The sequence below is a fragment of the Capsicum annuum genome, chromosome 7 (assembly GCF_002878395.1).
Source record: "Capsicum annuum cultivar UCD-10X-F1 chromosome 7, UCD10Xv1.1, whole genome shotgun sequence".
NCBI classification, from domain to species: domain Eukaryota; kingdom Viridiplantae; phylum Streptophyta; class Magnoliopsida; order Solanales; family Solanaceae; genus Capsicum; species Capsicum annuum.
In genome coordinates, this window is record NC_061117.1 from 127,526,120 (window position 1) to 127,540,936 (window position 14,817).

At 37.1% G+C, this 14,817-nt stretch overlaps 1 protein-coding gene across 1 annotated transcript; it reads left to right on the plus strand.

Annotated features, from left to right (window-relative positions):
* The first annotated feature begins 681 nt into the window (after nt 1-681).
* Nucleotides 682-14,766, plus strand: LOC107878078 (uncharacterized oxidoreductase At1g06690, chloroplastic). The gene is made up of 10 exons (XM_016724954.2): nt 682-1,174; nt 11,056-11,147; nt 11,246-11,286; nt 11,402-11,566; nt 11,664-11,686; nt 11,809-11,880; nt 12,109-12,276; nt 13,296-13,378; nt 13,453-13,515; nt 14,481-14,766. Exons 1-10 carry the CDS (start codon nt 970-972, stop codon nt 14,664-14,666), a joined length of 1,098 nt encoding a protein of 365 aa, XP_016580440.1. The 5' UTR covers nt 682-969; the 3' UTR covers nt 14,667-14,766.
* Nucleotides 14,767-14,817: the final 51 nt, after the last annotated feature.

A 14,817-nucleotide genomic window follows, 5' to 3' on the forward strand; every position in this document is an offset into this window, starting at 1 on the left:
TAGCTCGTAACAACCTCCTTCTAATCGAACATTGGCCTCTCTGTGTTCATTAATTTTCTAATTGAACAATGGTCTGTCTTCTCCTTCAATTTTTTTTAGTCACGTGTCTAAAATTCGTGAAGCTATTAATGCGGATCTATCATCCTTAGAGAATAAGGAAGTATTTTTTCATTCTTTGAAAAATTCAACCTTTATTCATAGAGGTTAAGCTCAAAGAAGGTTGCGTAGGGAAGACATTGTTGGGGGCTTTTTTGTAATTATTTGGTCAAAAAAATATGTGTCATTAATTCATTGGACATAATTGCCATGTGTTTTGTTTTTTTTTAAAACAAAATAATTGTACGTGCATATAGTGATGTGGCAATTTAAAATGAATTGGCACAAATCAATTGGTCGTTTAATTCATGTTGGCAGCGATTGAGATCCGTGGTAGAGTTGATGATGAAAGGTGCCAAAATAACATATTTTATAGTTATTTTAGTTGTTTAAAATAAATATCATTCACTTGAGATGTCAAAGTGAAAGATTTTATAGTTATTTTAGTTGTTTAAAATAAATATATGAGATGTAAAAGTGAAAGATGATTATAAGTTGGAGGTATATGTTGTGTTTGGCCTTTATTAAACTTTCTCAAGTTTCTTAACTTTTTAAATACCATTTGCAAGTCAAAATAGACAAACACGGGAAAGGAGTAATTTTTCAATTTTATTTCTTAAGATAAATAAAATCTTTTAGGTGTGACAGTGGACGTATTGGATTTGCAACCTCATGTGGTGGGAAGATTTGGGAGCCAACTAGCCATAAACCGTACGAGGGAAAAAAAGAAAACAGCATACGTGTACAAACAAAAGCCATTACTCGTGCCACCAATCTTCTCATGCTACAAACTTCTTGAAAAGAGCCATTCAGTTTCTCCTTGCAAAAATTACAGTGTGTTTTGGATTCTTGAAAGTTCTTTGTAAGTAGAAGATGGCTTTGCATTTTAGCAGTGGCTGTTTGTTTTCATTGAGCCAGAGGAGGAGCGGTCAGAAAATCAGAGCAGTAACTTCTAAGAGCAGTGTTATAGAAGACGACAAGGTGAAGCTTGGTGGGTCTGATTTGAAGGTGACTAAGCTTGGAATTGGAGCCTGGTCTTGGGGTGACACCAGCTATTGGAACAACTTTGAATGGGATGGTCAGTTTTTTCTTTGCTGTTAAAATTACAGAAATGTAATGGAATTCACAGACTTTTTGGAAAATTTGGTAAACTGTGACTATCTCATTATTTGCATTTTCTTGTGGTGGGGTGGGGGTTGGGGTTGGGGGATACTATAACAGTTACTGCAATTCTGATAAGCTGGTTAGTCATTTTGCTTATTAGTTATTAGTATTCCTAAATCCTGCTTTCATTTATGGGATGAACTGATTCTGCGCTAAGCTTGGGTACTGTGGAAAAGTATAAAATGAGTGTTCATCCATACTAGTAGTCGTAATAATGATCTTGTAATTTCTTGTCCTTCGATTTTGGTCACACATATGTCTTGTTTCTGTTACTTGGACTATCATATTGTTTTGTTGTAGCACTGTTCTATTATGTTCTTTTACTATCTATTGTTTCTTGCATTTTAGTGATTTCTTTTTGCTGGACTGCGTTGGACTTTCTTTTTTTTTTTGTTGAGCCAATGGTCTATCAGAAACAACCTCTACCTATAAGGTAGGAATAAGGTGTGCACACACTCTACCCTCCCCAACCCCACTTTGTGGGACTACACTGGGTATGTTTTTTTTTTGTATAAAATGAGTGTTCAAGTTTGCTATTATGCCGCTCTTTTCCTTAGTATTTTCTGTTTATTGTTAGTCATGGATTTAATTAGGTTATTCATTCTGGAAATTTTAACGATAGGTAAGATGGTCTTGTTTGCTGGTATTGAATGCCGCTTGATGGGAATGCGCCAACTGATTGTGAATTGCGACTTTTCTTTTCAAGAAAAAAGGAAATTGGAATGAGCCCCAATTGCATCTTTGTGTAATGTTCACAAGTACAGTCTTACAAAGAGTATCCAGATCTCTATGCATGTATTATCTCTTAAATTTCCAGAATGAATAACCTAGTATAAGTAAATTGGAATGAACCCCAATTGTCATAAATTCAGGTCAATCTTAATGTAGTGAGACCAAAAGTATCATTGTTCTATGTTCCCTTGGCTTAATGAGATTTTCTTAGTCACATCACTGAGACTAGCATTTCATCAAGCAACTAAGAGTTTGAAAGAGAAAGTGTTTGTTTGATAGAGAATCCCATGTTTATGATGAAAAGTGGCTCCACGAAAGATTTATGTATGAAGAATATGAACATGCATTTGATGGTACAAAGCAGGAGACCTTGACCTGCAACACAAAGAGAAGGATATACTCAAATCACATAGCTTGTTCTTCTAGAACAGGGTGTCTTAGAGGTTGTAATAAAGAATGCTCAAGGAAGTGGAGTTGAGAATATCTGCAAAGCAAAAAAAAAAATTGAACTGTTATTGCAATTATGGACCGGGAAGCCCTGCAAAGCAGAAAAAATATGTTATCTCTTATGGACCAGAGCAATCCTATTTACATGTCCTTTATAAAATTATATTGCTGTTAGTTACTGTTGCTACTGGAATTACTGCCGCTGTTAGATAATCTTTTTCCTTTCTAATCCCTTGAAGATAGTTAGGAGTGTTCGCAACAAATTTTCGTTAAGCTGGAAATTAACTGCAAGCAAAAATAAAATAAACAAAAAGAATAATTTTATTTAAATGAATCTTGTGAGTACAGTTCTGTTGTTCTCTTGATTCTTCTCTCTAAGACTTTTCCGTGATTCGAGGACCGTCAGTAGCGTGTTTCTCGAATGTAGGATGATTTGAACCTCCTAGAAATGTGTTTGGATCTCCAGGAATGTTAGACAACACTTCGTCTTGTCGGGTTGATCTCCGGGCAGAACTCCGTTAGTCAATTCTTTGACAACACTTCGTCTTTTCGAGTTGATCTCCGAGCAGAACTCCGTTAGCCAATTCTTTGACAACACTTCGTCTTGTCGAGTTGATCTCCGGGAAAAACTCCGTTAGTCAATGCAGAGCTTTCTCCAATGCTTACAGAATCCTCTTTTTAGAATCCCCTTTTCCGTCCCCCCCCCTCCCCCTAAGAATGTTATGTTACCTTCTATTTATAGTTGTAGGGAGTAGGCCTAGTTGCTTGTGATTGGCCCAAATATGTCACTTTGACACTTGGTGCCTTTTGACTGGATGTTGAATTTGAATGAGATTCCTACATCATTTGTTCATGTGGCAGCGTCTCATTGGTCTTGGATTTGACTGGGATGCCACGTCACTTAATGAGTTTGGGCTTGAAGGTGAGATTCGACCTTAATGAGGAATAAAATGGGCTTATTATTTTTTAAGCCCAAAATAATTTTAAACCCAATAAAATATGGATCAAATTCATATATATGAATTTGATCCAATAAATTTTATGTGTCTACAGATGCCCCCTAATTCATGCCTTGTCGCCGTGTAGGCTTGCCGAAACTTGGTGGCGAGACTTGAAGTACTCATGAATGTGTTTTCATCGGTGCATCCTAGTTAGACCAATACTTGTGATTGGTCTAAGTAAAGTATCTTCCATGAACTTTCATGTCGTGAAAGGTTTCGTCAAAGCAACCAACGATTTGTCTGTGGTGATCCTTATTTTTCGCCCACAATCGAGTACATTTTTTTTTACTCTTCTTGGATAAGTATGACCATGAGAAATCACCATCTTAATATTTATTTAAGTAGTTTTTACTTGCACAACAATGTGACCCTCCCAATGTATTTGAATTAAAAGGATCAACACAACCCTCTCACTTGACATATTGCACGTATGAAGTAAAAAAGTTGACTTGATTTTTTGTACCAAAGGAAAATATTAACTTTCCTTTTGGTTTTATGTACCAAAGAAAAATATCAACTTCCCTTTTGGTTTCATGTACCAACAGGAAAAAAATATTAACTTTCCCTTTGATTTCAAGAAAGAATTAAAGTCACCTCCAAAGAAATCTCCTCAATATGGTAATTTTTCAACTGTTTGGCAATTTGAAATTCCCAAGGATTCTCATCTTCTAATTTCATCACAACATTTCTTGTACACGAACTGAAAATTCTTCATAGGAGCCTCTATATAAGGAGATATTATGAAATCACATCAACCACAATCTTTTGAAATCTGTAACCCTTGCAAAGACATCTCTTGGCCTCTTTGTGACCGTGTATTTGGAAAACACCGCTGGTGCACCTCAACCTTTTTGGCAGCATTGGTGGGACGTCACGCAAAGGATACAACCTCCCCGCAACATTGACCGAAGAAGTACATGAAGTGTCTTCCTGATTTTCAACTTCAAACACTCACAGAGTAAAAATCATATCTGACTGTAGGAATGTTCATATGTTGAACGACTTAGTTCTGGAGAGACTAAACTTGTATTGCTGCATCACATCCAAAACTCAATCATCACATCCAAAACTCAATGTCAAACTCCTTCTTTATTGACAAGAATCAATTTTTGAAGTTGACGCTATAAGTCGTCATGTCGTGACTCCAGATAGCATGTTCGTGATCACTCCTCTTTGCTTCTTTTTTTTCATAGGTTCATGAAAAAATGCAAGTGGTGTCGATATCACACCAAGCATGTACAAACATTGTCCAGATGATTGGTCAGGAATCACTTGAGGCATCATTTATCGAGTCACAGTTTTCAATGAGCAACAACTAGGTGCTTCACCCATTTTATCGAGGATTTGGCGAGCAATATTCCCTCTCACGACTTGGAAACGGACACTCGGAGCAACTCTTTTCAATCCTTGGCAAGAAAATTTGTGCCTACTTCCTTAAATCTTGGCATAGAAAACTCCTTACATCTCGGCATATAAGATCAATGGTTGACAACCAAATTCATGCTAATCGACATCGATATCAACCATGTTGAACTGAATTGATGTGTTTCTCCCAATGTTGATCATGCCACATCGAAGCATCGTGCCTTTGATACCGACACTTATTGCCAGATTGAAGTTTCACGTAGTTGGCATCAATCTGTATAAAATCGAAAAGCTTCATCCGGTCAACACTGTAGATATGTTCCATCTTCATTTTTTTTTTGTGTAGACTTGTGCAAATGGTCTTGATGTCAGACCAAAAAGGTCGACATGATTGATGTTGAATCATTTGGTGCATTATCTCCTTACTGCTTGATAAAAAAGTGACTTGGAATGATCTGACTCTGAAAGTTGCCCTTTTTTAGCTTTAGTGAGCATGTACTAGGCACACATCCACAAAAATATTTATTCTCCGATGGAAGAACAAAAATATGAGTTGTTTGATTCATAAAAATGGAATTCAATGTCCTAATACGTCTGTTTTATCAGCTTTGCGCAGCGTCACAATAAATTTCGTATTTTGAAGTAGGAGTATCGAAATCAGGAGCCGTTTTTTGCGTTGGAAACTAGATTCGTAGAGCTACGTCTCACGCGGGAATCATAATCAGATTGCACCCAAATCGTCCCAGATATTGCCCCAAAACCGATTCTCTAATCTTGGTTCGCTAGTTTTATCAGCTTTTCAGCGTCACGATAAATTCCGTATCTCGACGTAGGAGTATTAGAATCAGGTGCCGTTTTTTTGTTGGAAAGTAGATTCGCAGATCTACAACATACATAAAAACCACACTCAACGCCCTTATGGACTTATACAAATACGTCATCAAAGTCGGCTTAGTTCGGAATCTGATGGCCTATTTTGCAACTTTGAGCGGCTATGATAGAAAATTCATAACTTGACGTAGGAGCCTTTGAATCATGAGCCGTCTTTTTTTGTTGCGGAGAAGTCTCTAAGATTTACTACATATGTAAAAATGATGGTGAATATCTATACGGATTTATACAAATGTGTTGTCGAAATCCGCTTTGTCTTGCTAGCCTCTTCACCTTTGCATGTCTGTGGTAAACTTAGCGAAGGAATGTCTATCCTCATGTGATATCTATGTCAATTCAAAGTGTTATTGCCATGTTCAAATAATGACACATGCTTTTCCTCTTTTTTTTATTTTTTAAACTCATGACTGAACTTAGAGTAAAAATACTCTAACCTGCCTACGTACCTCGGGAGGATCAAGTCATAACGTAGTTCAGGAATGATGAGTTAATTTACTTTCTTTTTTTGAAAGAATTTCTTTTTCTTTCATTTTTCTTTTTCTTTCTTTTCTTTTCTTTCTTCTTCTTCTTTTTTTTAGAGAGCCGTTCACAGTTTAGACTCATGCGGGCCACGAGTGACATGCAGTTTAAGCTCATGCCTTAAGGAATGTTTTGACTTGCAGTTTAGGCTCGTGCGTGGAGGATCATTTTTGACTTGCAGTTTAGGCTCGTACATCAAGAAGCATTTTGACTTGCAGCTTAAGCTCGTGCATCGAGGAGCATTTTTGACTTGTAGTTTAAGCTCATGCAGCAAGTAGCGTTTTGACTTTCCTTCCAACCCTTTGTAATGGAGTATTGTTGCACTTCAGTTTGGTATATATTGTCCCTATTGGTTGAAGCAGATTTGTACTTGATCTTGTGTCGACTTTTAGAAGTTGGAGTTTAGAAGCCCTTTGACATTTTTTCTTTTGCGAGCGATCAATGTCCAAGTATCACCATTTTTGCTATTGGAGAAGTCGTTTTGCATGGATTTGCTTGTTGTTTTCTTCATGGTGGGAACCTCAATTGGGTCAAAGCTCTTAAATTGTAGCATGATGATTTCCTTACCTTTAGGTGATGCCACAGAGCACATGGGTTGTAGAACTTTTGAAATTGAACTTTTTTTATGTTCCAGTTCGGTGCTAACATGATTTGCATCAACTCTATCTCCATCATCGATGATGATCTTTCCCTCTTGCATTAATGTCATGGTCTTTTCCTTCGGGATGAAGCATTTTGTGGTGTGATGACCAATAATGCGATGAAATTTGCAGTACTTAGGATTGTCGACTTTGTTTGATTCTTCTGGTCACTTTGACTTAGGAAGCTTAATGACTTCTTTGGCTAGTAACTCGTCAAGAATTTCAGGAACATCAGAGTCAGGAAAAGGGTATACTCTTGCTTGTAACTCCTTCAAGATTGGTTGATTTTTCACCTTTCGCATTTGTTGCTTTAGAGCTTCCTCTTTTAGCTTTTGTCTTGTGGAGGCCTTCGTAAAACTCACAATTGTCGTCATAGATTCCCCAATTTGATCTTCAGACGAGTCTTTGAATTTCGTGACTTCTTTCCTAGGATCAAAAACAGGTGACGTCATTCTATGACTTGCAATACTTAGCTCCATGTCATGAGCGCGCGTAGCTAATTCTTCAAAAGTTCAAGGCTTAATTCCTTAAAGGATATACACAAGGCCCCAACGCATCCCTTGAATGCAAACTTCATCTGCGGAAGTTTCAAAAAGTTGATCCTTGCAATCAAAGCTCAATGTTCGCCAGCGATTTATGTAGTCCAGTACAGGCTCATCTTTACTTTGCCTTGTGTTTGTCAACCCCATCATGCTGACCGTACGACAGGTGCTGTAGAAACGATTTTGGAACTGACTTTCTAGTTTCTCCCAACAATCAATTGATCCAGACTCCAAGTTCTTGTACCAATCAAAAGCGTTGCCTTTCAAAGAGCGAACAAACTGCTTGACAAAAAGATCACCGTGTGTACCAGCATTGATACAAGTCTCAACAAAATGAGCTATGTGTTGCCTTGGATTTTCCTTTCCGTCAAATTGTTTAGTGGTTGGTATCCAATTGGCATTGGTAAACCCTTGATTCGCTTAGAATACGGCTTTGAGTATCCTACGAAACTTTGTGACGGACCATCATATTGTGCCTTGATGGTGTTTGCAATCATATCTTGCAGTTGTTGAACTGTTAGAGTAGCCACTGAAGCGGATCGATCATCGCAGTGATTGTCACTTGACTTGATGAGAGATTCACCATCAACTTTTTCTCGTGGTGTTAGATTATAATTTGACTCTCCAGGATTGTAGAGATTTAACTTGCTCATAAGTTGGGCGATTTGATGATCTTTCTCATCAATAGACTTCTTCAAGGCTTCAATGATTTGCTCCATCATTGCAAACTTCTCATCCATGTCAACTGCATCAACCATGAAGGTGTTGACTTTCATTGAAGTTGGAGAATTCATGAAGTCTTCAGATTCTCCAAAGTTACAGACAATTCATCTGATAACATAAATGCAAAGTTGCCCCCAGGGGTTGTAGTTACAGTCGAAATTTGAGATTTTCTCCTTTTCGTCATCTCCAAAAAGGTGAAGTATTGGGATCCATCCAAAGCACAAGCGTTGAGATTGTGTAGATTGATGGAGCCAACAAGTGTGATCTCAGTAGACTTGACAGTAGTAGACTTCCTGCACGAAACTTATTGGTTTTTCTGAAGTCCATTGTAGTAGTTGAATTTGTGATTTTTCAATTTGTAGAAGGTAGAGATGAAGAGCAGAACTGGTCCCACTGGGCGTTCCAAAATTTGTTCGCAACAAACTTTCGTTAAGCTGAAATTAACTGCAAACAAAAATAAAATAAACAAAAATAATAATTTTATTTAAATAAATCTTGTGAGTATAATTCTGTTGTTATAATTCTGTTGTTCTCTTGATTCTTCTCTCCTAAGCCTTTTCCGTGATTCGAGGGCCATCAATAGTGTGTTTCTCGAATGTAGGATGATTTGAATTTCCTAGAAATGTGTTTGGATCTCCAGGAATGTAATTCTGTTGTTCTCTTGATTCTTCTCTCCTAAGCCTTTTCCGTGATTCGAGGGCCATCAATAGTGTGTTTCTCGAATGTAGGATGATTTGAACTTCCTAGAAATGTGTTTGGATCTCCAGGAATGTCAGACAACACTTCGTCTTGTCAAGTTGATCTCCGGGCAGAACTCCGTTAGTCAATTCTTTGAAGAGCTGTGTAGTCAATGCAGAGCTTTCTCCAATGCTTGCAGAATCCTCTTTTTAGAATCCCCTTTTCCGCCCCCCTTTAGAATGTTATGTTACCCCCTATTTATAGTTGTAGGGGTAGGCCTAGTTGCTTGTGATTGGCCGAAATATGTCATTTGACACTTGGTGCCTTTTGACTGGTTGTTGAATTTGAATGAGATTTCCACATCATTTGTACATGTGGCAACATCTTATTGATCTTGGATTTGACTGGGATGCCACGTCACTTGATTAGTTTGGGCTTCAAGGTGAGATGGACCTTGATGAGGAATAAAATGGCCTTATTATTTTTTAAGCCCAAAATAATTTTAAACCCAATAAAATATGGATCAAATTCAAATTTTATATGAATTTGATCCAATAAATTTTACGTGTCTACAAGGAGATAGTTATTTTGGTCTCTATCTTATGACAATGTCGTCATCATTGTTTTTCCTCAATGTAGATATTGAAGTTGCAATTGCCATAACAGTTATAAACTTGTTAGAAACAACTGAGGTTACTCCGGGCTACATTAACGTCTAAGAAGCAGTACAAGTAGAAATCTAGAGTTGATTCAGCAAACATAACAAACATTGAAGCATATTGTGGATTCCCTATCTGATTGGTGTAGTCCTTGAATGTTGTTCTGACGACCCAAAGTATACTTCTTCTTTTGACGCTGTCATCAGTTCCCTGCATTTAATATAACATTCCAAGCTTCCCTTGCGACAGGTTCTGTTCATTTAGAATATCGTCTTCCCTGCTTTCATGGATCCTAACATTTCCCTTAATATTAGTTGATTTGCTGATTCAAATCTCATATATTTTATCCTTTTCTCATTAGTAGCATCCAATTTATTACCCTCCTTGTTCATCCAAGTTTTTTAAATTTTGATAATCGAGAAATCGCGCGGGGCCTGTGGTGCACTATTCAAAACTCTGTGGATAATGAGTCTATGTCTCTACCCTTCTCAATTTAAGTACCAGACTATTGTATACTGCAGGGTTCAAACTCTTGATGTGTGCCTAACCCACACAGCAAAGGCTACTCTCTTACAAGTAAACCATAGCCCTTGGGGCTCTTTGTATTAAAACAACAAGAACAACATACCCAGTGTAATCCTTTACAACTGGGGTGCTCTTTGTATGAAAAGATTTTATAGCTTAGTCTGCCTTTACTGAGAAAAAAATGTGCACATGTATTCTGGCTAACAAGCGAAAATTCCTTTTCCACTTTTAAATTTCCAAATCCAAGTTTGTCTCTGATTAGATCCCTAGAGCAAGCGCGGGCGAGCAACCTTAAACCAAAAATTTAAAAAAAAAAGATTTAGGACAATAATCTAGAAAGCTCTACTTTGCGATTCCTTGTTATTCTCTTCTTGCAAAACGTCCAATGAAAATTTTCCTTCTATTTTCACTTTCTAGAAAATATCCGTTTCCAGCTTCATCTGTGAAAAGTTATCTCGTTTGGAGAACAAAAAGCATTTTTTCTCAAAGATATTCAAATAGATATGCACCTAAAAACTAAGTGTGTGCTATAAGTTAATGAGATGAAGAAAGGGCTTAACGATGCGTTTCTGCTACCTATGGTGCCTGGAAGACGGAGATATGGAGAGCTAAGCGTGCCAGGGACTGCCTAGATTTAAGAACTGTCAGTCAATTAGTGAATACTTGTCCAAAATGAGGCTCAATCTCTTTTCTTCATGCAGAACTTGCCTGGTTATCTTAAATAGGAAAACCTTAAAATACTTTGGAGCTTTTCAACATTATCCAACTCTGAATGTTTTCTACTTTTCTTCAAAACAGAAAGAAAAAACGAGTCAAGGTTTTGAATTTTCTTAAAAGAAGAAAATGAAAAACTGGACATACCCTGGAACCACACAGGATGTAACAATTTCCTCTTTCTTTTTTTTTCCCCCTTTGTGAAGATCTTATGGTAATTACTAATAGCATCTGAAATGTCAGCCACTTTTTTTAATTTTCCGGGCTTAGTTATTTTGTTTGAGCTGTTACCTACCTTGTTCAGTTTCTCTATTATAAGAAACAATATGTTTCTCTTTTTATACTGATATGATGACAGATAAGAAGTTGAAGGGTGCAAAGACTGCTTTTGATGCTAGCATTGATTGTGGAATAACATTCATCGATACTGCTGAGGTTTATGGTTCAAGGGTGGGAAATGTTTTAATGTTGGCAATTCTCTTTAATCTGCTAAGTTGTACAAAAAAAGTGGACAATCACAAGAAAACCACTATTTGCTCTACTTGCAGTTCTCATTCGGTGCGATAAATTCTGAAACACTACTAGGAAGGTGAGCTTTGAGTTCTTCTAAATCTTCATTAATTTTACTTTTGGACAAAAGAATATCAATTTGCATGTTCTTCACTTTTGTTGTTTCTCCAATATAAGTTACTGTTTTATTTCAGATTCATCAAGGAAAGAAAAGAAAAAGATCCAGAGTTGGAGGTTGCTGTTGCAACTAAATTTGCTGCATTACCATGGAGGCTTGGCCGTCAAAGTGTCCTAGCGGCCCTAAAAGATTCTCTTGCACGTCTGGAACTTTCTTCAGTTGATCTTTATCAACTTCACTGGTAGGCTTCTTGAGCGCTCTCCTTTTGGAAAATTTTCCGTAATTCTCTTAAACGAACAGTCAATAGCTGATAAAAGCTTTCGTGGTCTAAATCTCAGGCCAGGAATATGGGGAAATGAAGGTTTGTCATGTCTGATGCCCTTGGACAATTCAACTAATCAGATGCACTTTTTGACAACGATTTAGTTTATAATTCACATTTAACATAGACAAAGCTTAGTGCGCTGGCAAATCCTTTTTCAGGTTATATTGATGGTTTAGGAGATGCAGTGGAGCAGGGCCTTGTAAAAGCTGTGGGAGTATCTAACTATAGTGGTATACCTGTTGTTTCTAGTCACTCAAATGTTTGAACAGTACTTTGGATGATTACTTTTTGTTCTCTCTCCTGCCCAGTAATATTTCAGATTGTTTTCATATCAAAGGTGCTATGAGAATATGACTCTGTCAAACTAACCAAAATTCTCCCCTTTTACCAAAAATAAAGACCAAAAAGATTGCCCGCTACATACGATATCTGGCCGACGGAAATAGTTTTTGTTACAGAAAAGCGTCTTCGCAGTGCATACGAGCAGCTGAAGAAGAGAGGTATTCCACTAGCTTCAAATCAAGTCAATTATAGTCTGATATACAGGTTGCCAGAGCAAAATGGTGTAAAAGCTGCCTGTGATGAACTGGGAGTCACGTTGATCGCATATTCACCCATTGCTCAAGGTAAAACCTGATTGTGCAGTTGTTAATTCTGTCTGTACAACTGTTTTCTTGTGAAATCACCAATGATCCAATTTACGGCCTCAATGAACCAGACATGAAAGAAATAATCAGGTTTTATGCTGTTATGGAACATAAATTTGGAAGCTGGTTTCCTGCACTTTTGTCACCCATGTATATATAAATGATTTATTTCATCGCACATGTATATAGTTTCTACTGAAAACTATATAGACTTGCTGAAAATTCCTCCCCATAGCAACCGTCAACTGTCCCAGTCATTTGGCACCAAAATTTAGACGACAATACATAGTTAATTGTTCTTTCCAAACCATCATGTATCACAGTGAAAAACTGCTAATGTAGCCTAGATAAAGGGGTTACTGAATACATCCAGCTGGTTTCAGACTTCTATATCAATTTTCAACGGATGAAATGGGGGGAACTACACAATTGCCACTCTCCCGCCATCTTATTGGCGTATGAAGTCAGTTATAACTCTTATGTTATACCTTCCTTTTTGATTAAATGCAATAAGCTTGAACTTGTCATGTTTAGATTGTTATCCTTGGCATCTCTGAGTTGTAGAAAACTTACCGAAGTATACTACTAGACTAGTAGAGATGAGTTCTTGCTTCATAATGAACAGTAAGTTGTGGTCCACTACTGCCTTTGCTTCAACTGACATGTTCCGCTGAGGCTAGGTTGTGTCTTTACTGCGGGTAATTAAGTTACAACATAAATTATGTCTCTCCAAGCTGCACACCCCAGTCTGTTTGCTGAAGCTACTGATTAGCAATTGTTTGTCCCTTATTTGCTCTCTTTTTGGTGTCTTTGGAGGGGAGATACCATGTTACCAGTATGTTATGCAGTTTGCTTCAAAGAACTTATTGTTGAACCATGATAATGATGTGTTCCTGAATCAATCTTGTTTTCTATTTCAACTTAAAAGTAAGAAAATTCACGTTAATTTGTCTTCGGATTATGTGGCCCAAAATCGTTACGTGTCCCAACATATGCAGGAGCTTTGACTGGAAAATATACTCCAGAAAATCCTCCTACTGGACCTCGCAGACAGATATATACTCCTGAATTTTTAACCAAAGTAAGAGCTTTTACTGTATGTAGAATTTTTAAGAATTTCACTTCCTATGGCTCAAGAACTTTGTGCACTTGCAGTTGCAGCCACTCATAAATAGAATAAAGGAGATTGGAGAAAGCTACAGTAAGACTCCAACGCAGGTATATCCTTCTTGTTTCTCGAAAATCTCATGCTTTGTCTAGCTTAATTCTTCAGTTGTAGGCTTTGTTTGGAATGCTATAACACTAATCATAGTATAAGCTGTAATTTACTTTGGTTATATCACCTCCATCCCAAACATCACGTTTTTTAGCAGCAACATGTGATGTGTGGATTAGGCGCATGTCATGAGTGTGAACCCACAAAAATGTGGTATTTAAGTGAAGAAGGATAGAGATGGATGCACCTATTTAAAAAAAGGGCATAGATGGACCCATCATCCACCAAATTTCAGAATATGCGGCAGTTAGACCTCATCGATTTCTCGGTCATCAAGAAAAAAAGCCTTCGAGCTTAGTATAATAATCTTTTTTATCAAAATGAGACCTTTCTTTTGTTTGTAAGTTGTGGTCTTTGAGAATTATATAATCATTAGAAAAGTTCAAGTTCACTTTTGAGTTTCAGCCATTCAGAGTTTAGTACATTTTAGGTTGGATGACTTAAGAGTGAATGTGGTAGTCATTAATTGGGCAGTCCTTGGAAAATCTCAAGGAGAAAAGGCTAAGGGAAATTGGGTGTGTTTGGTATGGATGAAAATTCAATTTTTTCCCATGTTTGGTTGGTCAAATTTTTGAAAATATTCTCTATAAAAACAACTTCCTTAAAAATGATAAATGACTTTCCTAGTTGACATAGGAAAATAAGTTTCATTAGTGGCACTTTATACTAATACCCCAATCCCATTACTCCATCCCCAGAAGCCCCACATCCCTAGCCCCATGCCAACCTGTTTGCTTAGATTATTATATTCAAATACTTTCAGAATGCTATTTTCTGTTTATTTATCAAACACCAAAAAATAAACAAGAAAGCCACTTATTTTTCTCGGTAATCATTTTCATTGAATAGAGGATATTTTTTGCACTGATCATTTCTGGTCTGTTGACTTGTTTGTTACCTTCCACAGGTGGTCCTCAATTGGTTGATTGCACAGGATAATGTTGTTCCCATCCCAGGAGCCAAAAATGCAGAGCAAGCTAAAGAATTTGCTGGTGCATTGGGTTGGAGACTCACTCAACAAGAAATTGGCCAACTTCGCTCTTTGGCATCTGATTTAAAACCTGTTACAGGTTTCCCTGTCGAAAAGTTATAATCTGACAACATTATTTTTACATGTACATTATTCTTTACCTATTGTATTTCACTGTGATTATTTATTTGCATAGAAAATGTAATTCAGAAAGTCTTGGAAATGTTGGTAGTGCTAAGTCCTTGTTCTATTGTGTGAGAAAAAGTAGTGCTAA